Below are 27,374 nucleotides of genomic sequence, written 5' to 3' on the forward strand. Positions count from 1 at the left end.
CGGAATGTAAATCTGCTGCCCCGACACCTAAGGATATCCAGTGACTGGACTTCTGTTGGTTCCGAATTTTAATGGTGCCGAAGCAATGACCCGCTCCGGAAGCCATCTCACAGCACCTCCCGTCTAGCAACAGAGCAGGCAATCAGGTAGCAAAAACCATACTCCCAGGGAGGCCAAAGGGCCGCTGAGGACCTACAGCCCAGCTCCGTCGCTCCCTTCCCACTCGGGAACCTGCAGAGTCAGCACATTTTTTGCCACAGCAGCACAGGTGTAGCGTTCAGGCCCACTAGTCATTTATCAAACGGTTGGGTGACAAACCATTTACTGGCTACTGTATACACGCTCCAAAAAATAAAGCAACGCAGCAGCCTCTTGAAAAATATAGGGTAGTTTTTTTTAATCTGAATAAGAATTTTAATGTAATCATGGATGTTTTTAATCCAATAATGTATTTAAAAAACATGTAGAGCATCCAGAAGGCTAATATATATATATATATATTTAGACATGACAACTTTTTCAACATTTTGAGAGGTTAACTGGAAAATTGACTTACTAAATCTGAAATAAAAACTGCAGGAACTCGCATCGGAAGAGAATTATAGATATATATTTTTTTAATATTAAGGGAAAATGTCATCAGTAAAAGACAACACAAACCCCAGAAACCTAGCGGTACAAAATTACTACTGAAATCACCTCCAAGCATCGGTCCTGCCACCTCCGAGCCAGCATCTCCAGCAGGGGGGGCCTGAACTTATCCAGTCCCAACAGGTCCGGGAGCATCACACAGTGCATAGCAGCCAGCTGGCTCCACCCTGTTAAAACAGAGCACGACAGGGAGATAAACATCATAAACACCGAAGCAATTTTAAGTTCAAAATGCCATCAAGTAAATTTACATTGGCCACTGGCGTGGGACTCAGCAGGTCTTGAGGAGAATGTGGGAGAAAGAGGGAGAGGAAATAAAGAACTGAACCGATTTTGGAGCAGAACAACAGAATTGTTTCCTCTGCCGCGGGAGCCGGGGGCTCACCCAGCCGTACCGATGGCAGCTGACCTCCAGGCAGGCGCGACAGCGCGTGTGCTTCTGTGTCGGATGGGCGTGAGCTCTGCCAGGCACAAATCGCGCCTCATGGACTAGCTGGACAGATCTCAAGCGCATGCAAGGGTCAGCTGAGACATCAGCAGAAGACTGCCTTGAATCAGACCCGATGAAACACAAACATGCCTCTTTCTCCCCAGCCCCTCTCAAAGAGACTTCAGTACCTAGTCGTATGCTTGGATTTTAAACTTGCAGCCTTAAGAACATATTTAATGCACATACCAAATAGAAAAAAAGCCAGTAGTATTATGGCCAATTTTTTTTTTTTGAAAGCATAAGCCATGCTTCTGAGTTCAAGATTTAGATTAACCATCTATTGATGCGTTCAAACCATAATTAGCACTACTTGTCACAGTATTTAATGTCCTACACGCAGGCACGATAGAATTCAATTACAGAAAACTTAGCATACGAACTACCACTAGCAAGATTACATAGAATTGTCTGCCTCGTTTTTAAAGGGTATGCAAATACGAACAAGCGCGTGTTTATCTGCTGTCCTTATCTTTCCACCTAAATCTTACTTCAACACACTTACTTCAGGCACTTTCGTACTACAAGCCTGCAGTATTGTGTAGTTAAAACCAGTAAAGATAAGCATATTGAGCTCAAACAATGTAGCTTGTAAAAATGCTTGTGAAGTACTCCAGGCAAAAGGACCCTCCTGGTACTAAGCTCTTCTCCAGTTCCTCAAGCATAATACTTCCAGGTGAGCATAAAGAGCTACGTTTTTAAGTGGTCAGCAATACTGAGCATACAAATCTACATATTTTAACTAAGAAAGCTCTTCATGGTGCTACGACAAAAGAAAATCATTATGTCAATTTTCCTTAAGGAAAAATGGATTAAAAAGAGGAGTTTCCAATTTAAGAGCGCTCTGTTTCCGCTACTTGAGATGCACGACAGCAGGAATTTATAGCTTAGTAATAAGGGCATATAATTTCTGATTTGAAGCAACTTGCGTACCGGGATACAAGGGGTTCTGTTTGGTTGGGTTTTGTGCCAGCCTTTTCGGCAGAAAGACATTCTTCATAACGTGGATAAATATTTCTTAGAAGAAAAACCATCCCCAACGCAAAACTCAAGTGGTTTAAATAAACAGTAAGTTTTCATTAGCACCAAAAAGGAAATTTAAATGACGTGAAGCTGATTTTGTGTTTGTTTCATTTTAAAAGCAGCATTACATTCTCAGCCTTTCAATTTGTAACATGGACTACGGAGCGTTGGTCCTCGCCCACCACAGGAGAGGGAGCCTTGTCCCACGCTGGTCCCAGAGCTCATCTCAGGGCTCCAGGTGGCACGCACCACGCGTGTCACGGCTTCTCTCCTCACCGACGGGTACAGGCACGGGTATTTTCCCTACTTAACGAGGGCTGAGATTTATTGTTTTTGGTCAAAGGACAGCACCAAACCCAAACAAGATGTGAAATATCACCTCTGATGCACTAGTTGAGATCTGAACTTACAGTCCAAGACACAAACTGGGTCTGCTCACCCTCTACCAGCATTAACGGCAAAATATACAAAAATTAACTCATTGCCTCTCTTTTTTGCAAAGAAAAATTCCTACACAGATCAACTGAAAGTCATGTCATAACAATGATAAGAGACATTAATTGAAAGTAAAAGACAAATAGATAGAAAAGTGAGGAAAGAATACCTTCATTGACTAAGAAACAGGTATGTAAAGTAGGAGCAGTGTCAGAGCCAGAGTGACCAGCTTCAGTGCTAGAAGAAACAGCAGGAGCAACTTGCAGAGGAAAGAAGAAGAAATAGAGAAAAAAAAAAAGGAAAGTGAGGATAGCAGCTTCTGAAAAACAGATTAGTATCACTGAAGAATGAAAAACAAAAAACTGGAGGAAACTGTGATAATATTCAACTTAAAATTCTAGGCTTTACAAGAAGTGCAATGCCAGTGAGAGGAAGACATGCAACTGCAGAGACACACGGATACACTAACAGAAACCTGCATGTTTCGAGAAGACAGAAGTACCTGTGAATAAAGCGCTTACAAATCCATCTTTAGATAGCCAGGTTTGGTTTGACAGCACGGTTGACTATGAATTTTAAAAACAGGAGTTTCACTGCTTCTTCTTGTGCTTTTTCCCATATTTACACAGATTTGGTATTTGCGCTACTCATTAAAAAACCTAGAAATATCCCCTTTAAACCAGGGCTGCCCCATCTGTCCCTCTTATACGTCACAGAATGTGTTACTGATGGGTAGTTTTAGTATAGGTTCATTTTAAACCTGCCTCCATTCAAATAATTTTAAGCCTATACCAAAGAAGGGACTAAGAGCGTAAAGCAGAAGCATACGAAGCGTCCAGCGTGAGACTACAGGCAAGCGACTGCAGAAGAGCACAGTTCAAGCACGTTACTCAAAGCAGGATCCGTGACATTTATTTTGCACGCTGCATCGTCTCTTAGTGCAAATGCAATTTAAGAGCAGTTTTAAACATTATACTTCCACTAATGCTTCATGACTTAATATTATCACATGAAAAGATGCGCAGACCTTATGGCATACACATGCTACAACCCGAGGTCAACGCAGAGATTTAGAGGTCACTATGTGACACTTCCTTCCTATAGAGAAATTACCATATGTCATGCACAAGCATCTTCAAATTAATCCCCCTCTCTTATGCCGTTGCAGGACAACAATGGGTTCAAGCTCCCGAACCGATTAAGCATTGTCTTCTCAATGGTCCTTTTGCTTTTCATGCAGGGAACTTCTTTTGACACTGTGGGACATCTGCATCAAAACTACTTTTTCCATACTTTCCACACAAACGCATCGCGATGGCACGCGTACAGTGACAGGACGACTAGCGTAAATCACTTCGCGACAGCCAAACCGAGTTTCAGTAGGCGTATGGAAGAGCTATTTATTTTATGGAAAAGATTGTTCATAAAAACATGAGCCCACTCCATGCTGAAACTACAGTCTTACTCTGAAGCTTCTTTTTTGCCTCGTTTCGTTGTAGTTGCCGGCTCTCTTCCAACGTCAGTAATTACAACCGTCACTGCGGTGGAAGCAGCTGGCCCAGTGGCCAAGCAGCACAGAGCCGTGCTCTTCTCAGGACAAATACAGGCCGAGTTGATGGAGACCAAGCATGTCATAAAATGCATTAATTGTATCTTCAATTGATTTTCAAGAACAATAGCACTAGAAATTTATGAGGAGCAAGATACTGCAAGTGGTGCACGATGGGATGTAAAGGGAAGACACCGAAGAACCTTATGACCCAAAAATACCACTTAAAACAAACCCATCTTCCCCCAGGAACGTGCAAGACGTGCCACCAGACGTAGAAAAAGGTGACAGTTTAGGAACAGGAGTATTCTTCTGTATTTTTGACAGCATGCAGAATTTAGTTTTTATCAATTGTTTCTCATGAAGTAATAAATATTTCCACTGGGTAACTAAAGAGTGTCTATCCCCAAAATTAGCAAAGCTATTTAAAAAAAAAACCAAACCTGCACAGCTGTCATTTGGGAAAGAAAAGCCGTACTGGAACTGTATCTTTAAAAACAACACACAGATCCTCTCTATGGCAGCCATCTTCTCTCGCCTTGAATTTGCCATATAGACACCGTCTCTGAGAAATCCTGAGCTTTGAAATAACTAGCTTTCAAAAAGGAAAAGATAATGGCTGTAAAAAAGAAACCCAAACCAGAAAATCAAACCCAAAAAAGCCCCATATGTTGAGGCACGAGCCTGGATTTTTTATTTGTGCTTGTGGTAACTGACTGCTACTTCTCCATTTACGTAGCACCCTTTGTCATGAAAAAAGCTCGACTAATACCACTCCTGACACTGATCTTCCCTTTCCAACTAAAGATCATAGTATTAGTATTTATAGTTAGGAAAAGAATAAATACACCCAAATGTTGCTGATGGGTAAGTTTCCTCCTCAGATAAAAACATCCCCTTTTTGCATGTGAGCGAAGAAAATCACAGTCCATGTACGTTGCCTGTTGTGCTTACTCTTACTAGCTCTCCAATACAAGAGCAGTTCCACAGTTTAAAGATATATTTAAAGATGTACAAAATGCCTTTAAAGTACATCTTTAAAGCTGGTACATTGTGGTACATCCCACAATGGCAAAGTGTTTCTATTCTGCAAAATACAATCATTTTACAAATTGCAAGTCTCTCCATATTCATATAGCTTCAAAAGATGAAGTTTTAGAAGATAATAGTTAAAAATAAAAGATAATTGCAATTTTCAAAGGACATTTCAAATAAGTCCTGAAGGATACCTGCTTCAGAGATTAGTTAAAAAAAAAAAAAGAATAACTAAACACATTATGGGAAGAAGACAAAGCCCTCCTGTACCTACTGCCCTACGGCAGACTCACACAGCTGGGCTCACATCCACAGAAACCCCTCAGAACGGTAAAAGGAGCAATGACGGGTACACCTTTCCTTTCCCTCTTTGTTTTATCATCCCGCAAAACACGGATGACACAGGTTGCAAACATACATTCCCCTCAAGCCATAAACCACCTTCAGCTGGTACCGTGCGGATCTCCCCCCGCTACCCCAGCAGGTAAGTATCCCCACGAGTCACCCCGCGCTCTGCCCAACAGTTTGGAGCTCAGAATTAGCCACATCATGGCGGTTTTCTTTTCATTTACTTTTCTGACATTTAAGAGGAGTAGCTCATTTGCCCCATCAAACAGCAGCTCTAATTTAAAGAGCGAGGAGGAAGGCGCCTCCTCCTCCTCCTCCCCAGTCCAGCAGGACTGTTTCCACATGCTCCTGCTGCCTGCAGGAAGCTCTAGCCCCCACTCCACGCTACTGCAGGAGAAAATTCATGGCTAATCTTGTGTATGTCCTTCTTCTACGTCTCACGTTGTTCTGCTTCCTGTACTTACCCGCTACCCTTAGGAAAGGAAAGCTACAGTGCAGGCTATTAAAGGATCCACCAGCACCGCCCACCGCCACCTCCCATGACTGTGAGGGATGACGGCAGCAGCAGCGGTAGAAATAGCATTACAGTGAAATATTTTCTTCCTCCTTCATAAAAAGGAAATGAAATGTGTACATACTACTTCAATGTGTTTACCTTTATGCTTTAGTTTAGGGCATACGTAAGCATTTTTGCGTTGGGCTGTATAGCCCTTTAAACCTCTTACTATCGCCGCAACACCAGCATGTTTGGGAGCGCTTAAAATATGCAAGGGTTCATTGTTGGGAACTGACTTCATGACAGCATCAGCATCTTATATTGACTCCCAAAAAGGTCTTAGTCATTACAATTTTTCTCTAGAACACGACACTACTTTTTCCTCCCACGTAGAAGCTAGCAATGTTTTTATCACTTGATAGTAAGGTGATAACTTCAGTGTCAAGCGCTGAAATGACATATCGAATCGTTCCAAAGCAAGTGGTTTTTACCTTGCTTAATTTGTCCTTGGGCTGCATGACTTGCAATTGAAGGGGGTGCCTTCACTTTTGGCATCTCAGGAGTGCCTGGCCTAGGTGGCCTAAACACAAGATATACATGAAGGGGGAGAAAGAGGAGGATAGGGGAAAAACAAAAACAAAGAGATTATTTGCTAAAGATACTGTGACTAACCAAACTTTGAAAAGCAACCCTATAAAAACCAGTTGGTTTGAGAGAAAAATAGAAAACCAAACCCAGACAACTAATTTACAATTCCTAGGTAAGCTTTTTTTTGGTGATAAAAAGTTCATCTGTATGTTTTGCTTTATTTAGAATTTGACCTAGTCAATACAAAAACTCTTAAAAAAAAAAAAAAAGGCACTCAAAAGGACAACAAAAATGGCCTCGCAGACCTACCAGCACATACGTTAATACAACTCCATGTTCTATTAACATTGTAGGCTACGTAACTCCATTCAAAGCAACACAGTTATCATGGCATAAAGAAATACTATGTTCAAGAAAGAAGAAATACCCTTAGTTCCATCTAGGTACCAAAGGTTTTCATAGCTATTTAATATGCCAAACCCCCCAGTAAAATAAGAAAACATAAAATGCTGCACTAAAATAAAAGACATTTCAGTTACCGCGAGTTCAAGTGTGTTATCTGCCGTACCTGGTCGGACCCTTCTTCATGTGGTCTCCGATAAAAGTCGCATTGGTCATGCTCATCAGTGTGTTGGCCAGTGAGATCACGGACAGGAGGTGCTGGGTGGTGACGGCACGTGACACGCCGTACGTCCCCTTTCCCAGTCCTTCTGTGATGGACATTTTCCTTCCTAACTCCGCGCTGTCATACGACGGCTTGCCTACAGGCTGGTTGTAGCCAGGGAGCATCAGAGACATGTGGCCTCCTCTAGATAGGAGGCCAAAGGACACTGAACAGTGTGGCTTGAGCATCCCAAGCCGATCAAGGCAAAGCTCATCTAGAATGGAATTCAGGCCCCAGGCGTGAAGACAGGACATGAAAAGCTTCGCTGTATCCATGGTCAGATTGTATTCTAATAAAGTTAATGGTTTAGATTTGCTAGAGCGATATTCTGGGTCACCGTCTTCTCTTCTCTGTCTTACCGACTCTTCATCCTCGTCATCATCATCAAGAAGATGCTCTTTTATATTCTCTTTGATCGTTTCCTTGACCTGCTGGAAGAGGACGGCTGCTCGTTTGCCAGTCAAAAAGGAGCCTCCTTTGTCGGACCCGCCGGAGGCTTTCTGTAAATTCTCCGGAGAAATGAGCGCAGTGTTGGGTCTGGAGGCCTCCTCAGTCAGCAGCTGAATAATCAAGGCTTCTACGTCAAAGAAGAGCACGTGTATATCTGGATCCGTTACGTTAGTCTTTATGGCTTGAACCATCAGGGAGTTATGGGAATATTTAGGTAAATTCCCCTGAAGAAAAGAAACAAAAGAGAAAAAAATTTTGAAGTTTTAATTGGATTACTTCAACACCTTTCATAAAGTTACCTCACAAACTAAGGAAGCTGTGGATGACCAAAGTTTGAAAACTTACATGGGTATAAAACATGTTGTGCTAAACATTACGAAAATATCAATGAAGAATTTTACAGCACTTTTCACAATGCCGAGAACGTCAGACTTGTGATCAAGGGTTACACCCCCAAAATACAGAAATATCACTTCCAGAATTTATCAGATAACCAGAGCTCTCTTGATAGGACAGAAATTCACATCTCTTTTTCATGAATTCTAAAAAATAATAATCATACTCCAAGGAACAAGAAAATTTCAATATTTTGTTCCTAAACTTAAAACACATTACAGATTTCATACTTGGATACTGAAGTATAGCAGCAATTTATACTGTCGGAAAATAAGCTACTAAGAAATTCATCCAGCTACGCTGGATGTGTCACTTGTTCACTCCACTACTTAAGTCCATCTTCTTCCTCCCTCCCTTCCTCCCAAAGGGAGAACAAAAAGAGGGAAAGAAAATTTAAAAGTATGGGATAGAAGCTGAAAAAAAGTCAGAAAAGGAGATTAGACACGAGAACATTAACCTAAGTTTAAGTATTGTGAGAATTTTAGTCTCTCCAAACCCAACACCAAATTATGCTCAAGTACTCAGCTTCCTCAGCAAGTGAAGAAGAGTCTTTCAACAGAAATAAATCCTGTTCAAATGTAAGCGAAATATTGTTTCTCCTCTCTTGCAGTTTAATTAACAGCCCAAAAGACAAACGGTTGAATATCCATGTTTGATGCACAGAATTACAAAGTCGGAGCAAGAAAAACCCACAGGAGAAGCAGTTACAAGGTTCCGTGATGATGAACCATTCCCGATGCTTGTGTTCGTCACCGCAGAAGTTGAACCCTGCGCTCAGCTGACGGCTAAGGCTAAGGGAGCACGTAAAAACCATTTCCCTACGCAAGTCTAAGAAAGGCTGTGGGAGAAACGGTATTTTTCCCACAACTGCTACAGGCTGAATGGTTTGTTCAGCAAACATCAACCCTTACTGAAAGTAGAATTAACCCAGAAGTTCTTAGTATATCGCCAATAAAAGCAATACAGTCAAGGCTCCTTCATCTTTTCTCATCTATAACTCAACAGGCCTTAACATTAACATCAACACTTTCAGTTTGGGAGTCTCTAAAACTTCTACTCTCTGGGGTCTTTTCTAAACCCCAAAACACGTTTCACAGCAGGATAGTTCCTTAGAAATTAACAAGGCTTGCAGTTTTTTATATGCACACTACATATATATTTACAAATAAGTATGCATATATACACACACACTATAAATACACACAGGCTATACAAGTAACACTATATATCATGCAAAAATGTGTACATTCTGTGGATATACACTAATTTGTAACAGGTTTTTACCCTATGCTATACACATCCTGATATACTGCCTGCCTTTGCTCACTGACGAGAGGCAAAGTGCACATCTTGTGAAGCCTTGAACACTCTGGGCCATAGGAATGCTCGCCACTGAAAATATGCTGAGCTGTAAAACTATGTTATTTCTACAAAAACCCATCATCTTGCATTTTTGAACCCTTTTCATTCTACTTCTGAACACTGACAAATGTATTTTCGCTATGAATCACAGAAACAAACGCATATTCCACTTACCTTTTTATAATTGGAAAATCAGACATGCATACGCACCACTTATTTTCTCTCCTAGGGACTTTTTCAAGTCAGTGAGCGTTTCTAGTCCTACAGCTACTTGGCTCCTTTAAGTTTTGTACCGATTTCATGGCACCTGTTCGCAAACTGAAGTCATTTTTATATATTCTTTTCCACTATAGCTGCAAAGACCCCCAAAATGCTGTTGGCATGAAAGAATATAATATCCACCACATCGTGTTCAATTATCATTCCAGCATGTGAATCTGGGGTTGAAATGAGCCTATTATTTTAATTCTCAGGGTTCTCATTCATACAGATTGGTCTCTCGTAAAGCACTCTGTTATGTCTGTGGCGAGGGTGTAAGGTTGCTTTTTACAGGAAAAATCTTCAGAGGAAAAACTGACCCCCCAAAGGTTTTCAGTAGCTTTATATCTGGAAACTTATCTGTCCAGAAGAGGCTCAGCACCCCGACCTGCCCTCAAGAGCGGCTGCTGATCCAGCCACAGCTCCTTCGCGATTCACTTCCGAGCACTGCGTCGGAGCAGCTCAGGAACAACCTCTCCCCTTGGCTGCTGCACAGCGCGGGGCACAGGCAAAGCAGAGTAAGAAACCGCCACTTTAATCCTGTCTAAACCTAACACGCACAGAGTCTATTAATCTAAAGCAATCCGCTATGTCAGTCTTATCTGATACTGTAATCTTCGTTTTTCTACCACCCCACTACTTTATTTAATTTGCAGACTCTTTAATTTAAGGCTGCTAATATTTTGCTTACTTAGAACGAATACCCGCGCTTATTTTAGTGCATGGTGTTGAAGTGGAGAAGTGCAAGCACGATTACTGGCTTGCTGCTGCGCTCACTAGCTCTCGCTCGCTTTCAGAGGATGTTTCTCAACAAACACACATAAATATTTTACATCGTTCCGACGCGCTCCTTTCACAACCAACCAACCAACCAGTCGCCAAAAGCACACGCGCACAGAGCAATACTCAAAACCCAGCAGGAGACTCTCCGACAATGAAATGCAGACCTGGCAAAATCATCAATATCATCTGATATCCCACTGGAATCAAAGAATGTTTAATTTCTGTCTTCCCTCAAATTAGAATTAATTTCACTTACATAGCAAAGGTAAGGCATTATCAGAAGGAATAGTCACAGTTGGTCACTGGGATGATGAAAGACAAGTTAAACAGAGGCCCTGTCTAACCCTCCTCGCCCCCTGCTCTTACGGTGCCCGGCGGAGCTGCCGTGCCGGGAAGCTCCCTGTGCCGGACCAACAGGCAGGGCCCAACGCGAGCGGCACCGGAGCCAACGGCCAAATTCCGCTCCTCCCCCTGCGGTCACCTCGGGGAATGACTACACCGCGCTTATTACATACATTTGCCATGAGAAGCAAATAATGGATAATTGAAACCAGAATAGAAATAATTAAATGTCAATAAATAACAGCTGCAAATTATGGCATACAATGCACCGATTTATTCACATATTCCTTATTTATTTTAAAAAATCTAGTTATTTTCTCAGAGTTGATGCAGGTAACATTTAACGAGATGCGCTCTGGTAACGGTCACGACGGTAAAATTAAGAGGAACAATATAACCAAAGTATTTTAGCTCTTAACCATCACCAGCCGCTGGCCTGGAACACGTGTTGCTGTGCTTTGCCCCACGCCTCGGCAGGCGGCCGTACGATCATTAGGGCGAGGAACCTGCGCGCAGCATGCATCCGCACGGCTCGGAGCCGGGCAACGCTCCCGCTTACGCGCGTGAGCGGAGCGCGGCAGGAACGGCGCCACGCGGCTCCGAGCACATGCGTGGCCGCACAAGCACGATGGTGGCGTTCCAAGGAACGCTCTCTACAAGCAACGTTTCTTTTCCAAGCAGAATATAACGGAAGAAGGCAAAATAAATAAGGGAACGACAAAAGCCAAGGCGGCGGGCCGCTGGGAGCGGAGCGCTGCTGCGCTCTGCTGGCCACAGCCCAGGCGACCAGAACACCAGCAGCCTGCCTTAGCGCAAAGGGAGAAAGTGAAAATACAAGCTTTTTGTTTGCGCTCAGGTAGCGTTTTTGAATGGCGTTGACAGACTAAACGAACTTAATACCTGCCCACTCTGACAGGTCTTTATTAGGGAAAAAGTTACGATGAACGGTAGAGTGCTGGACACAGCCACGGAACTGCTGAGGCTGGCGATCCTCTAAGCTGGAGCAAGCTGCTCAGGGCGAGGAAAGCCTCCTGCGTACTTCTCTAATACGCAGCTCTAAGGGTATTTTTCCCCGTTTCCTTCAAGATAATTTTGCACTTCCTTCTATCAATCTTTAACAGAAAGATAAAAATTTAGAAGTCAGGGGTCGTATTCCTTCTGTGACAAAGTTCATAAAAGCCTCACAAGGCCAGGACTTACCTTTTCTCTTATTTGGCCAAAGGAAAATGCACGACGCAAATCCCAGAGAAAGCTCTTCCTTCAAGCTCTCCCCCGACGATCTGCACCGACGTGCTATCGAGCCCACCACCTAAACTACCATCTCGGCCTATTTCTGAAATCTACTGTTTGCTTTTTTGTTCCACCTATGCAATCTGATGCTGTCAGCAGCCTGTTAGTTTCCAAAATGGTCGGGCCAAATCCATCAGATGGAATAACAGACTAGGCATTAAAATTAACAGGATATTCAGAACTAACCCTTGTAATGTTCTATTGTCCACACTGAAGTTTCTTAAAACTTTTACACTGTACCGGCTTTTCCTGGGACACATTTACTCTTTAGAGCAATAAAATTAACGCTAAAATGTAAAAATTACTCTTTATACAATTCGAAATCCAACTTATCTCTCATTGTGAGATATCAATTCAGAAAAACTAGTTGTTGCTAGTTGTTAAAAAAGGAACTTCCCCACATCTCCAAAGGTTTAAGGTGCTTCCCAGCTTATTCAATAACAAACAGGATGGACAAAAATCATCCTGACTACGGAGACTAAGGCGCAGGCTCGCGTCCAGCTGCTGCTCTAACACCCGAGCAACGCTTACCATGATGACGTTATCAGAAAGGTCTGCTGAGCGTCTACTTACCGCTCAGGTTGGTAAAGCAGGCTGCTGTTGGACCCAGTAACATCCACACAAATTGTAAAGCTGTGTTTCTAATGAGCACACATAAACGTGCCGTGGCTCACGCGCTCTATTCATAGACATATAGTGCTCAGGCACAGTTAATGAATGCTTTTAACAAGTTACTACACACAGTTCCATTTGCATTCATCGCTTAAATCATAAAACGTAATTTAGAAAGCCCTTAAACATTAAGCATTGAAATATTCAGGAATCGGCTAAGCCTGTTAATAACTTCTAGCATTAAACACTTAAAATATTTCTCAAACCATAATTAATTTTCAGCATTTAAGTTACTTTGGCCCCATTTACATCGATTTGTACATATATTTTAGTAATACTTTTTCTGAACTGTCACACAGCAACAATTATCAAAATAAAATCAAACCAAGCTCCATCCCCACCTTTAGCAAGATCTGCAGGAACATATAAAGCACGTCCAGTATGGGGGGAAGAGGGGAAAAACCAGATCGATGCTGATTCCATTCCCTGAAGTTAGCACCAAACGAAAAGGGGGAGATTTGCTTCTGAGGGATGCGGATCACAGGCTGGCTCCTGCTCTACCCATCAGAATGAATGGAACGTATGCAATTGAGCAAATATTCCAGATTCTATGAAATACTGCTAAACGCAGATTTTAAATAAACTCAACCTGGAAAAAAGCGCCGACTGGAACGCACACCAAGTGGGAGGTAGCATCCTGAACGGTACCGTAAACCGGGGAACAACGTCTAGAGAGATATGGAAGGGATTGTGTTGGTTGATATTAAAAATATTACTGCCTATCCAGCAAGAGGTAAGTTTATTTGGCACATAACCTCTGTTCTTACTGAGCCTAGAGAAAAAGACAGTGAAAGGGGCAGAGAGTTATAGACGGTGAAGAGGGATTTTAAACGCATTAGACTCCAGCAAGGAAAACCACTACCGCTGAGAGCACAAATGGAGAAAACATGAGTGAAATGTCTCTTTGACACGTAACTCTAGATAACACCACCTGCCTTAGAAACCGCACAATGATGCCGAAGAAGGCTGATACTTTTTATTTCAGGAAAGCAAAGCAAACTCCTGGGACTGACCCAAGGCCAGGTAAAGCTAGTTTAGGTCGTTCTATTAAAATTTCAGAAAGCTCTGGATGACCCTTTCAGTTACAACAATGACGACTTCCCATATTTTATTCATTTATGGAAAGAAATGTTTCAGGTACCGCATTCAGATCAAACTGAAACGCAACTTACCTTGTCGGATGCTTCAGAAGCGAGCAGGTTAGTGGCAAGAGTCTGTAGCTTCTGATGCGCCACGTTTTTCAGAGCAGCCAGGCTGCGCCTAGTCATGGCCTGCTTCAGGTTGACGGCGGGATGGCTCAGGGAGTCCACAGCCGCTGGGACTGCCTCATCACAGGCGTTCAGGATCTCCACTGCCGTTATTCCCATCACGCACCTGTCCAGCGCACCTGCAAAGACGTTGAAAAGTGTGAGTTTAAGCAGAAACAGTTCAGAACGTCCAAAATATCACAAGCACAACGATGCACAGAAATGGTTTTACACCACAGGATGCAAGGCACAAAACTTTCCGTTGTGCTAACAGCTATTTTTAGGACTACTATTCCTAAAGGGATGGATTTTTCCTAAATTTCAATGAAGCTGAAGTGTGTAAAGAAAAACCAAAGATCAGACACGTTTAAAAAACCCACAGTGTGATTCTGTACTGACCAGAGAGCGACGACTGCAGTTGCTCAGCATTTCTAGTAGAAGGCTGCTCTCAATCGTTCTGAATTGCCTCTCCCACCCACCTACCTGCGTGGATGAAGTTTTCTCAATGGATTTCAGGTTTCTCTTTGCTTCCTAGCACTTTGATAAAAAACAATTCTCACCTGACTTTCACAATAAGCTAAAAATAACAGTCAGACATTATTGCAGGTTTGTGCTTTTTTTCTTAAGTGAGTTAAGGAGTTAAAAGGTAATCACATACCGCATATGTTTTGATGCATTTTTTCCTCACTTTCTCCCCTTTAAATATCACAAAGTTTTCTACAAAGCTGTTTTCGTTTTAAGCCGTGTTGCCCATGCCGTTAAGGCTCATTTTTAGTTTCTTCTAAATGAAGCATCAGTCCCTTTTTAAAAGGGCAGAAAACCAACCCACAAACAAACCCAGCAATACAAAAAGCCAGACAAACACTTTCTTCACTCTGCAGAGGAAGAACCCTTGCGGATGCAAGGTGCTGCCCTCCTACAGCAAGCTGTCAAGGAAACTGCTGAGGAAGCATGGACACCAATAGACCAAGCGGACACTTCAAGCGCAGCCAACATCTCAACTACTCTTGCTAAGGGTAACTAGGAAAACGTGTAGGGGGAAGAAGGCCACAGCAAGCTGTACTGCTCCAAAACTACATGAGGTTTTCCAAATACTAAGGTATGTATTTAGCAAAAGCTTACATAATCCACAAGTTTTGGGACTATGCGGAGCACTTCACTTCCAAACACAAACGTGCAAAAAATTTTTCTCTTTTCTCAGATGCAACTTACACAGAACTGTAACTAAACACAATTAAAAAATTGTTTAATCAACATCTTTGAACTTCACCGTACCAGTATCCATCTGCCAGACGTACACAGACCCGTCTGAACACCCTACCACCAGATAGTCGTCGGAAGGCCTCCATTTTATTACTTGAATAGGGAAAAGGTGACGCGATGCCAGCATGATGCATTTTTTCTCCCGCAGACTCAGAAGACCTACTGAGTGATCACTGGCCACAGAGCAAACACAGTGCTGGACTCTTACCTAATAAAAGGAAAAAAACAAAGGAAAACCAGAAAAGAAATCTTAATCATAACGCAGACAGTTTGCATCTAATAACAACATCTTCTGGACCAAGCGTGGTGATCAACAACCTGTTTCAGAAGCAAAACACAGGCACTTAAGCCTATGGCTGAACTCCCTGAGGTCACCAGAAACAGAATTTTACTTGCAGGAATTTTCTTGAATCCAGCCTCTTGCGTATCATAAAGAGCAAAGAGGTATTAGAACCTGCTTTGTTGAGCAAAAAAAGAGAAAACCCGGTTTTCAAGTAAATCAATGCCATTTTCTTCAGTAAATTCTACCTACTCATCCAAGTTACAACAGGCAAAACTGCCTTTAAAACCTACGGGCTAACTGCTGGGGAGCGCTTGCCTATCACATCCGCAAACACTTTCAGGGGAAAGGCTGCTTTCGTGTCGTGGATATCCTCTCCCACTGTTAAAGCTACATATAAAATGCCAAACATTTCCTTAGCTAGCTAGGTTTTAATATCTAGTCTTTCCATTATTTTTAATCCTTTATGTTGCTAAAACATGATGTGAACAACACCAAGATTAACAGAACAGTTAAACTCTCTTTAAGCGTCTGCAAGGGTTACACATTGGGTCAGCACTAAATCTTCGGTACTTCATGCCACGTTCACATTCTCAAGAAGGATTTGAGGAGCCGTACCATTTATGGAAAGTGGGAGACAGGTTATCAGACATATTATGTAAAACTTACACTACAGTTTTCTGGTGGAACTAGAAGCTGTGTAATTTCTCCACCATGTACACAGAAGATATGTTTCATCTCTCCAGAAAATATATCCCATATGATGACTGAGAAATCCACACCACCTGAGATCAAATACCTTTGATCATAACGAGAAGAAACCTGATGAGGATACAGTAAACACGTAATTTTGTTTCGATGGCCTCGGAGAGTCCGGTGAGGTGGCCAACCTGAGAAATTGGGTAAGGGGGAAGAGGGAAGAAAAGAAAAGAAAAAAAACATGAGAGGAGAAAAAAACGCAAGTCGGTAGAACAGTTAACAGTCCAAAACACTGTTCTCGATAGGAAGAACAAAAACCAATACAGACATACTGCAATTTTTGACAGAAATTCTTATAGAATTAGCCTTGTCTCTTTTCAAAACATTCATAGTTTTTTTCTGCTGGACATGGACTGAATGATTCCTTTTGTCTTGCTGTACAACCTCACTTTAAAGTAATTCAGCTGTCGTAAAACAACCCTGCCCCCCACCCCCCAAAATACACCAAGAAAAACAAAAAGGCCACAAAGATGTGAAAAAATAAATTCCCTTCCCCATCAAACACGAATATATCCAAGATTATAACCAAAAGGACCGGTACCAGGAAAACTGCGTAATCTTACCCTGCGCTGGCCACACCAGTGGCATAGCAGTCTGCAGGGTTATGCATTTGGTGCTTGTGCAGAACAGGTTAGCGACATCAAACTTAAATTTACAAAAGGAAAATAATTTTTGTGAACACAGAGCAAGGAGAGTCTTGTGTTCACCGAGATCAAATACATGAGTTAAGTCATTCTCATCCTAACCTTATAACTATTGCAAAAGATGCTTAGAAAATCCGTCTTTTCAGATGGCAGATTTGACAAAACGGGCCCAATCAATTAAATACCAGAATCAAGCATTCTGTGCAATACCTGCATGATGTAGCTGAACTCTTCCCACACTATGTGATCATGCTTTCTAGCAAGCACAGCAAACCTTACGCAGAACACACGCAGGCACTTCCGTGTTTTTATGAGGGCATGAATCACCAACACTTATTAGTAGTATCAACTCTGAAGCAATCCAACTTCACATTAAGAAAACAAACCATTTTGGTATAAAGTTATATAAAGTCAGTCAGTATATAAATGGAAACAGTGCAACCACAGCCTCGTGTAACAACTGACAAGCTGATATGTATATTCACACAAAAAGGCTTACGTGTTTTTTTTCATTTATCAGCATTTGTAAGAACACAAAACCCAAATATTTGTCCTGTAACTTGATCACAGAAGTATTAAAATATCTGCTACCAGAACGTACAACAGCAGGCCCACGTATAACACAACTCACTACGCGATACACCGAGGAACTCTCTTTTGGATTCATTACTTCCCCAAGAAGATGTTGGCAACACTGATACAGCGCCCAGAACGCTGGAAGAGAGACAGATGTCCCCCGCCACGTCTTTGCTACCGCATTCTCAAAAACCCGGCAGAAACACCCAAGGCTTTCCAGCGAAGGGGGACCCCCCCGCTCCCAAACCGACACAAGCCGGCCGCAGTTAATTTATTACTTAGGCTTCTCGGGACACAATAGAACATCAGAATTGTTGAGAAAAGGGTTATATGATTTCTACCTGTGAAATGACTTAACGGTCACTCTGTGAAACTGTTCCTTACGTCAGTGTACCCCGTGACAGGCGCGCACTGAAATCCAAGCGTGCTTTGCAGAAGCCTAGTTGCATACCTCTCCTCAGCATATGCTCCCCTTGCAGCAGCTGAACTATAGCAGTTTGCGTTGCGGGCACAATAACAATGCTTCCATCCTCACGGCCACAGACCAAACGCCCGTGTGCTGGGATGTACACGCTGGCTGTAACTTTAAGTGGCTCTTGGATGTTTGGTATTAAGCTTAGTTGGTCTATAATCCCAGCAGGGCGAGGAGTAAGTTTATCAAAAGCTTCCTGGAGGGATACTGAAGTTTTTGTCTGCAGTCCTGTTTAAAAAGAAAAAAAAGAAAGGAAGGGGTGAGGCAGGAGAGGATTTAAAAAAGAAGACAGACACAAATTTGGATGCTTTTCTAAAAGATCTGAAAGTTTAACTACAGCATGTTACAAAACCTTGAACAAAGTAAAATTTACAGACTGGAGGTTAATTTACTGACTACACGAGTGAAGCTACAGCAACGTGGAAACGATATATGTCAGAACTGGAAAGCACATTATTTAAGCTAAAAGAGGAAGTTACACAGGCAGACAGCAATGACCATAGCTAGTATTTGCACTGAAGCAGTTAAAACTTAATACCTGGAAAATATGCAGAGTAAATTAAGATTTTGGTCATATATGAAAAAATTAAGTTACTATACCTTTTACAAGAAGCTAACAATTAAAAAAAACCCAACTTCACGATATGCAGGAAAAGCAGCAGCGCTTTATCCAACAACAAAACATCAAACAAGGGCCAACAGAGATGCCCATAAGACTCGGCCACAAGAGTGTTAACTAGGTATACCTTTTGCACCATCTTGCTGCTCAAGGGTATCAGGCACACTCCAGATACACAGTCTCCCTGAAGAGTCTCCTTGGACTAACAGCTTATAAGAGAACTCCCTATGTCCACAGAAGAATCGAGTAACTGGAGGACAGATTAGTAGCTGTTAAAAACAAAAATTAACACCGTCAGACCACATGCAAACCAGGTACTAACCTCAAAATTTACTTTCCCCGCATAATCCACTGTACCCTTTAAAAGCAGGCGAAAAACTAGCTACTTTATGCTTTATCTTTCTTACAGGAGAAAGAATAAATCCAGCAATACAGATCAGAAGAAACTCTGGTTATTACAAAACAAGTCACAGGTTTTTATATACACGGTTTTGTTCTAAATATACTCATATTTAGAATACGTTATATATGTGTGTTTGTGTAGTCTGTAACTGTTAACGTTCTACCTGCGATGGTGAGCTGAAGTTACACCACTCGGTAAGGAACATGGTCCACAACAGAAGCAAAAAAGTTTTAATACTGATTGACAAGATAAAAGATCAAATATAAAAAATGTTTCAATATCCAAATTTTTCCAGATTAAATGGTTAAGCTAAAAAAAAAAATATTCCTCCAATAGTCTTGTAATAACAGCATTTGTAAATCAGACAGTTACACCTCGTCGCGTAGGTGTTAAGTACTAGATATATCATGCAGCAGTCGCAGACATATCAGTTTATAGCAGATACAGTTCACAGTCCAAAATAGCCAGGAAGTACAGCTCAAACAGGGCTTTGGCACACAAGATTTGATTTTTTCTTTATTTCGTAAGGATTTAAGCTTCCAAATTCAAGGCTGAGATTCTAAAAGCTCTCTCTCAGTTACTGCCTAGCCGTCACGCACATCACAACTTCTAGTTCTCCAGGAACTGATGAATGACAAACTGTTAGTACAGAGGAACGGACAATTCACTTGGCCAGAGACTAACCTCTGCATTTATTTGAAAAGCAACAAGAACCAAACCTAAAAGCAGGGAAATTGCATCTACTTTCCCGAGGAAAAGAGGAAATCTTACAGGTCTACGCTGAGAGAGACATACACATTTCAACTCTCTCAAAGAGATGCATTCCATGAAAGAAACTCCAAAGAAATATATTTTACCTGTTTATCTGCTCTGTCCAACACACTGTACAATAAAGGCGGAATTAAATTTTCTACTGCTTTCCCCACATCTCTGCGAAATGAATCACTAGCTGGTAGGCAGCTGGGTTTAAGAACAAAAGAGGAAGGAATAAAATTCCTTTTATTACCAGAGAGCGATTACTATATCACTAGCTAAACAAATAACACTAAGGCAGAACAACCCCCAAGCCCTTAAACATTACATTTTTTCAATTGTTAATACAGCATAGAGCAGATCTTTCCTCTAACTTTAATGTACAGGGTATGATTTGTCAATTAATAACCACTCCAAACGCATCCGGCTCAGATCCCCCCCACGTTCAGAACCGAGGGAGGGCGCGGGGGAAAGAAGGAAGCCTGGGTTTAGGTCTGCTTTGGACTTCAGCACATCTGGCCTCAGACTCGGGACCAAACCGCACCAAACCCACGGATCCCTCCGACAGATCACCAGCTGGATCTGCCCGCATCCTTACGCTCTGGTCACGTAGGAGAGTGAGAAAGGCATTCTCGCCAGATTTATGTGAGAATATTTAAGGGTCTCCAAGATAAAACTGTATCTCTAACCAAAACAAAGAGATGTTTTCTTCTGCCATCTTCATGACATGCAAAGTTTATTTTACTTCTGTCATTCTACATTTAACCTCTTTGATACCGGATTTTAATTAGTTTTATATTTTCACATTTACATGCACAAACTCAGCTGTTCGTGCCTTCCCTTAACGGGCTGAAAGAGTACTCTGTTACAATCCAGCCATCACTTACATTCTGCTCCCTACAGCAAAATCTTATTTCTTCCTTGTTTGGACCTGGTTGAGGAAATATTTAAATTATATTTTAATTTATGACACTTGTTCAACTGCAAAATGCAACTTTTCCCATAACACAGCTCCATCGGGGAGTGAAAAAGAGTTAGTGTAACATCAAAAAATAGTGAAGCAATCTCGGTCGAGGCAATCTAAATTACTGAGCATTGCTTCAACACGATGCATTTAGGGGACACGCACTTTAAAGTACGCTCATGGAATACTAGTTTCTGCAACATCCATGCGATTTTCTAACAAACTAAAAGCCAGAGACACTCAATATTTCTTCAAAATTGTTCATGTCTTTGCCTCAAAAATTAAATAAATGGAGTATTTCCCTGTTGAATACCTGGCTGGTAATTTATATATGAAACTTTGTCCGTCTTCTGTCCATACAATCACTTTATCAGCTGACACAAAGTCGCCACCAGTCCAGGTCTGATCATTTTCACTAGGGACTGAACATAAGAGGGAATAATCTCCAGCATCAAAAACCTGAAAAGAAACAGAGAAGTCTGTTGCCAAGAACCGATTACAGGTCAAAACGCCCAGAGAGCAGCTAATTTCGGTTTCAATATAGACACACTAAAAGGACTTAGAGCAGCTTGATCTAAATGTCTTACTGGCGGTGTAATTAAGTCAGTTTCTACAGTTAGAAGCAGCCAGGTGCTGTTCAGCTAGCTTGCCTTACCCGCCAGTACTTGGAACACACGACCAACAACGACCGCTGGGTAAACGCGCAGAAAGAGATGCTTTGACAGTTTTGACAATAAATAGGTTTTGACTCCTCTTCAAATACTGGCGTTGTATCCTGAAAGCAAACAAACAGAACCAACATGAAATTAACTGCATTTTATTTAACTTCAGATTTATAATTTGAAATAGAGTGTTATTCTGTAATAACAACGTCTTCCAAAGAGGCATTTCTTGATGGTTTTAGATTTGCTCAAGTCATGAGCTTGTCAATGTTTCTGTAAATTTAACTGAAATAAACACTTTTATTTTGATACTTCTATGTGTATATCACATCTTGAACACCAACCTTCCTGTGACAGAGTCAAGTCTGCAGACTCTGGTCACAACAGTAGCAAACGTGCAGAAAAGCAGAGCTGAAGAAGTGACAGGTAAGAAATTGGCTTGTAGAGACAGACAAAAATGACACCAATAGGAGGTTGTGGCTTTTATTTGGAGACCATAGGTGTGTAGCCATAAGCAGGTGCAGGTACGGACCAGCACGCCAGCAGAGACAGAGAGCTGAGCTGCTGAGTACATGAGCCCGTTCCCTTCCTCTTGTCCACTAGCTTGAGCACATCTCAAAGTTCTCAGCTGTAGACTGACCCTTGGCCAGAGGTTAAAATTCAGTCACTGCTGACCACGTTCTTCTGGGATTCAACCTAGCACTATAAAACAGCACGGGACCTCAACCGTTTGGCCCAACACCCTCCGCTGAGCCTAAGGATCAGACTGATCGATCACATCGGTGCTGTTCCTTGCTTAATCTGGGCCCACCTCAAAGCAAAACGTTACCTCTGGCCGTACTGAGGGTACTCACCGCTAACCTGCCCACATCCAGAGCACACACGAACGAGCTCCCAAGCTAACCCTCACTTGGACCGACTGTCCACCTTTGCTCTGACTTGGGGTACCTTGAAGGAAGGAGGGACAGCCATGCCATTCATCATCTGACAAGTTTGGTTTACAGTCATAAAAACCTGGCTGAAAGAGCAGAAGGCTGCAGATCCCCTGCTGTGGGTGTAAAGAGGAGACTCACAGAAAGACCTGTCTGCAATGCCAGTCACTTTAACCGATTTCACAGGGCTCTTGACTTTCATAAAAAACAACCTTGTCAAGACAGGGCAGAGAAAATCAGGGCAGCCAGGCAATTAAGGCAGAAGTGGGGACTCACATGGCCTGGATCACAACTCCCTCCCCTGTTACAGACCTCTGTGGCAAGACAGTATTTTCCTGAAATATTATTTCCTCATCTTCAAGATGAGCAATAAGCATTCTGTCCTACAAAGAAACCAATTAAGCGCTCAGACAGCGTGACAGCAACCAGCGCCTGAAACTGAGTCTCTGCACAGAGCAACATACAGATGGAAATCAGATAACAAGAAAATACTCAGCTGATATTTTTATTTTTTGCTTGCTCAAATTGAGCTTCAGAACATGACTGAGACCATGTGATGGAAATGGGACTATGCCGTTTCATAAGATGCCAGATGGCCAACTTGTAAGGAAAAACCAGACACTTGTAGCAGTTCTTATTCTATTATTCCTCATAAGAAGATCTGCAAAAGCATGTGGTACCCTCTTTCGGCACTTAAGTCTACAAATTCCCCAGCTGGACAGATTAGCGGTGCCTATTTAGTATCACCACTGTCAATGAATTACCTTGCATCCAGATAGTCAGCTGAAACGAAGCAGATTCAGCTCACATTTTTGCCCATACCCCAGACAGCCTAGACTGTGATAAGCTCCTGTTTTATGTCTTGGTGTTTCTTACTTTTTAACAGCCAATGCTCTTCACTGCTCACAGCTGCCTTTTTTTTTTTTTTTTAAGTGGAACTGTTAAACATGATGTTAGCTAAAACATTACTAGCTGCGTGAACAAGGGTTTCCAGAAAATGCTTTGAGAGCAAACGTAATTTCATCAAGGTTGAAGCTATGAAACAAAATGTCATGGTTTTAGCTGGGACAGAGTTAATTTTCTTCACTCCAGCTGGTATAGTGCTGTGCTTTGAACTTAGCATGGGAAAAAATGTTGAGATAACACACAGATGTTTGGGCTGCTGCTGGGTAGCGCTTGTACTAGTCAAGGACATTTCTAGCCTCCCATGCTCTGCCGGGGGCACAAGCAGCCAGGAGGGGAGGGGGCACAGATAAGAACGCAGATTCAAACTGGCCAAAGGGATATTCCATATCATGTAACATCATGCCCAGTAGGTTAACTGGGAGGGGCTGGCCGGGGGAGGGAGGCAGCAATTGCGGCTCAGGGACGGGCAGAGTCAGTCGGCGGGTGGTGAGCGGTTGTATCGTTCGTGTTTCTGTGGGTTTTTTTTCCCCTTTTTTCTTTCCTTTCCTTTTCCATTTTATTATATTAACATTATTGCTATTATTATCATAATCATTGTTACTATTATTATCATTTTATTGTAATCCTTAAACTGTGCTTATCTCAACCCACAAGTTCTTTTGCTCGTCCGATTCTCTTCCCCATCCCACAGGGGTGGGGGGGGGGGGAGTGAGCGAGCGGCTGCGGGGTGTTCAGTTGCCAGCTGAGGCTGAACCACGACACAAAACCACATGAATAACATGAATACCACCTCTGTCCCCTGATGGGGTCAAAAGCAAGGAATCCCATTACATCGGTCTTCCAGGCTAATGCAAACTGTGTTGCTTTTGCATTATAAATATTCTGGAAATAAACAAGTTAATCAAAAACCAGTTTGTTCATATATCACAAGGTTGTGTTTCCATGGTTGCTAAACATCTATAATAAGGTATATCTTTTACAAGAGGTCTCTGGGAACAGCCAATTTGCCAGAGGTCTACGAGACGTGTAGCAAATCTCCTAAGGCTTTTATTCACTAGTACACGGGAAGGCAGGGACTGCCAAATAACAGAGCGCGCTATAGATAATCCCTAATAACGAATATTCCTAGAAACGGTATTCTCTGCTCAGCAAATCCTTCAGGCATCTGCACATCTCACTTCTTGTCTTTCTCAAAGAAAATACTACAAATAATAATAGATTTTAATACCAAATAAAATTTAATACTGAATTTAATAGTAATAGTGCATGATAAAACTATAATGAAAGATGTTTTAAAATTAAGTACAGATACTATAAGAGCATAGGAAATGCAGCTGGAGAACTTAATCTTCAAAAAATGGAGTGTTGTGATAAAATCACTTCTCTAATGCCACCACCACATTAAAAGACTCCCTGTGCAGTACAGGGCAAGCTTTAACTCTGTGACTTATTTCTTCTGTCCGTGCTATACAGAGTAAACATGTATTTATAAGCATCATCCCTTTCAACTAATAAGCACTTATACCGCAAGCGCTCGCATGTAAGAGTTTTGCATGCAGTACAGCATCCCGATCAGTTTGGAAAGTTAAACACTACTGTAACAATCTATGTTACTAAATTCCCTTTGGAACTCAGAACTCCAGTGGACGTAGTGCAAGATGACTTAAGGAAAGAACAGGAGTTATAAAGAGGGAAAAATTAAAAGAAGAATATTTGTATATTAAGAATATTTGTATATTAGCACAAATCATTACATGGTACAAATAAAAAAACAGATTTGTGCAAATTGGAGATTATCCTACGCCTAACCTGGAATGAGTTCTCCAAGCCAAACATGAGACAGATTAGGAGTTCTGCCGGTAACTTGAAGAATCAGTAAAGCAAAATTAAGGAAGCTTATTTTTCAAATGGTAAAGAGATAAAAACCAGAATATCATTAGGTAGCTGGAAGAACAGGAAACAGCATTAATAGAAGTTCTCCCTTCATCACAACAGGAAATATCATTAATTCAGAAGCCTTTGTTTACCTGCATCCGACTAACTTCAGAGGTTATTATCCATACTTTCAGGATGCCAGTCACCGAAACTGCTACAACAGTATCCTCTGGGGAAAAAACAAACATTAGGCTGATAAGTACAAGGACGTCTTCATTTTGTTGCACACTTGTGCATATCTGAGTACAAAAATACACTGAGAGTACCTCAACATTAAAAGTTTATCAAAACATTCCTGAAGTGTTTGCTTCAAAAATCAAACGTTCACTCGCAAGAGTGGTATTCCAGAAGCACACATGCACAGATTCCATGGGTTTGTGTTTACATCTCTCAATTAATACTCGCAGCTCAAATTAAATGGGGGGGAAGGGAAGTTTCTAGTACTGCTACCAGGATCTGTGCCTTGTCCCACCGCTCTCCCCAAAGGCGCGGGGTTACTCCCTCAAGAGGGGAGACCTGTTGCTTACGCCCAGCCGCCTGCCCACACCAGCCTGCGAGGGCTGGAGCTTGGGGGGAAGCATACCCGAGCTGCACAGTGGCCCGAGCACCCCCTGGCTCCGGGTTCCCAAGGGGCACCCTGCGACGCTACTGCATTAGAGTTACTGCTTTCACAAAAAACAGCGTATCAAGCACCAGCCAAACTTCTGGACATTCCTGTTTCTACCAGACAAGACTGGTGTAAGACCGAAATCCAAGGGTAACTTCTTGATTACAATATAAAAATGATTACAAACCAGGAAATAAAATTAAAGGCAGTATCAAGAAACACTTAATACCAGAGCTCACTTCCAGTTGTTCCAGCGACCACTTAGGTGTTGGGGGCACAGCAACCGAGGTTTCCCACCCCAGGACTTTGGGGACACTCTGTTTACAAATGCTGTCAGCCTTAGCTCAAGACAAATTCTCTCCTTCTGTCAGGATCTTCTTCCTTAGTGTTCCCCAAACCTCTCATGAGTTACGCTCTCCACAACAGGAAAACCTGAATGAGACACCTCTCCACCTCAGTTGCCAGAATTTAAAGCCTAGCAACTTAACACAAGCTAGCAGAGCAAAACATGTGTGGACAAGTATCACTTCAAACTGTGTCAACTAACCTGGCACCGAACATGAGCCTACTCACATACCTCTCCACTAAACTGGCTGTCATCGCTTTTAGAAGTTCCTCCCTCTGCAGTCTTCAGGTTTTTTAATCCTATTGTGTACTTTAATCAGCGCATCCCCTAAACGCGTTTCCTACAATAACAGCTTTGAAAATGTTATGACAGCGCTTTTTATAAAGCTACTAACCACAAGAAATACTCATAGTACATATGTCTCTTGTCAAGAATTACAAGGTATAGGTTGCCAAATGATCTTGACGTATACTACACACCACAAGAGCAATGCAGATGACAGCATTTAGAGTGCTTGCACCCCTTCCTTCAGTCTTGTGCCAGCTTCCAGGCTCTTTCTGTCAGAGTGCTCTCCACAGCTCTTCCTTAATCCTAGTTCTAGTTCCTCCCCAGGTCCTTGAAACAGTTGAAAACAGTGTTTCTCTCACAGGGAGGCAAAGCCATAATAAAAGCCACAAAAATAATTACCTTGTGTTCTATTGGATCGAATGATAGTCATGGAGCTGATCCAGTCAGGAGATATCTTTGATAATAAAGAATAAAGGACTTCAAGGCTGGTAGCATCCACCACAAGAATTTCTGGATAATGTCCATGGCATAATAGTCTCCCTTCACGCTGAGTCCCAACTGTAAACTGATAGAACTAAATGGATATTAACAAAACAAAAATTATACTCCATGTGAGACATTGACTGCTTCATTTTTAATCAAAACCATAATTTCATAAGTACACCCTGATGCCTCTATGCTTAAAAATTGCTACCCTGCACTGACGAGGGGAGCTTTTTGCAGAGGCCCCCTTTCTCTGGTTACCTTGCCAAGGCAACCCTTCCCCTGCCCGCCAGCTCCTGTAGCTGACAGAAGCCTGCCCCCACCTTCCCTGCTAAGATCATCCTTTCGCCCCTACCCCCCCGGCAGTACTCCTCCACACATTTTTCTCCTTTTCCTCCTTGCTTTC

At 42.1% G+C, this 27,374-nt stretch overlaps 1 protein-coding gene across 4 annotated transcripts in view; it reads right to left on the reverse strand.

Annotated features, from left to right (window-relative positions):
* Positions 1 to 27,374, reverse strand: part of WDR7 (WD repeat domain 7) — a 143,100-nt gene that overhangs the window by 98,292 nt on the left and 17,434 nt on the right. For 3 of the 4 annotated variants that reach the window (XR_012657798.1, XM_075077465.1, XM_075077463.1), the window contains exons 5-18: positions 26,885 to 27,059; positions 25,337 to 25,413; positions 21,465 to 21,584; positions 21,123 to 21,268; positions 19,950 to 20,052; positions 18,817 to 18,958; positions 18,050 to 18,298; positions 16,289 to 16,509; positions 15,352 to 15,547; positions 14,002 to 14,216; positions 7,181 to 7,950; positions 6,516 to 6,604; positions 2,766 to 2,855; positions 700 to 818 (exon numbers count right to left, since the gene is read on the reverse strand). Coding sequence is in view for 3 of the 4 variants with exons in the window: in XM_075077465.1 (XP_074933566.1) it covers positions 700 to 818; positions 2,766 to 2,855; positions 6,516 to 6,604; positions 7,181 to 7,950; positions 14,002 to 14,216; positions 15,352 to 15,547; positions 16,289 to 16,509; positions 18,050 to 18,298; positions 18,817 to 18,958; positions 19,950 to 20,052; positions 21,123 to 21,268; positions 21,465 to 21,584; positions 25,337 to 25,413; positions 26,885 to 27,059 (2,712 nt within the window). In the remaining variant the exon portion in view is untranslated. The remainder of the gene's footprint in view (positions 1 to 699; positions 819 to 2,765; positions 2,856 to 6,515; positions 6,605 to 7,180; positions 7,951 to 14,001; positions 14,217 to 15,351; positions 15,548 to 16,288; positions 16,510 to 18,049; positions 18,299 to 18,816; positions 18,959 to 19,949; positions 20,053 to 21,122; positions 21,269 to 21,464; positions 21,585 to 25,336; positions 25,414 to 26,884; positions 27,060 to 27,374) is intronic. The other variant, XM_075077464.1, reaches the window with a different exon arrangement.

This window comes from Phalacrocorax aristotelis, chromosome W (genome assembly GCF_949628215.1).
Source record: "Phalacrocorax aristotelis chromosome W, bGulAri2.1, whole genome shotgun sequence".
NCBI classification, from domain to species: domain Eukaryota; kingdom Metazoa; phylum Chordata; class Aves; order Suliformes; family Phalacrocoracidae; genus Phalacrocorax; species Phalacrocorax aristotelis.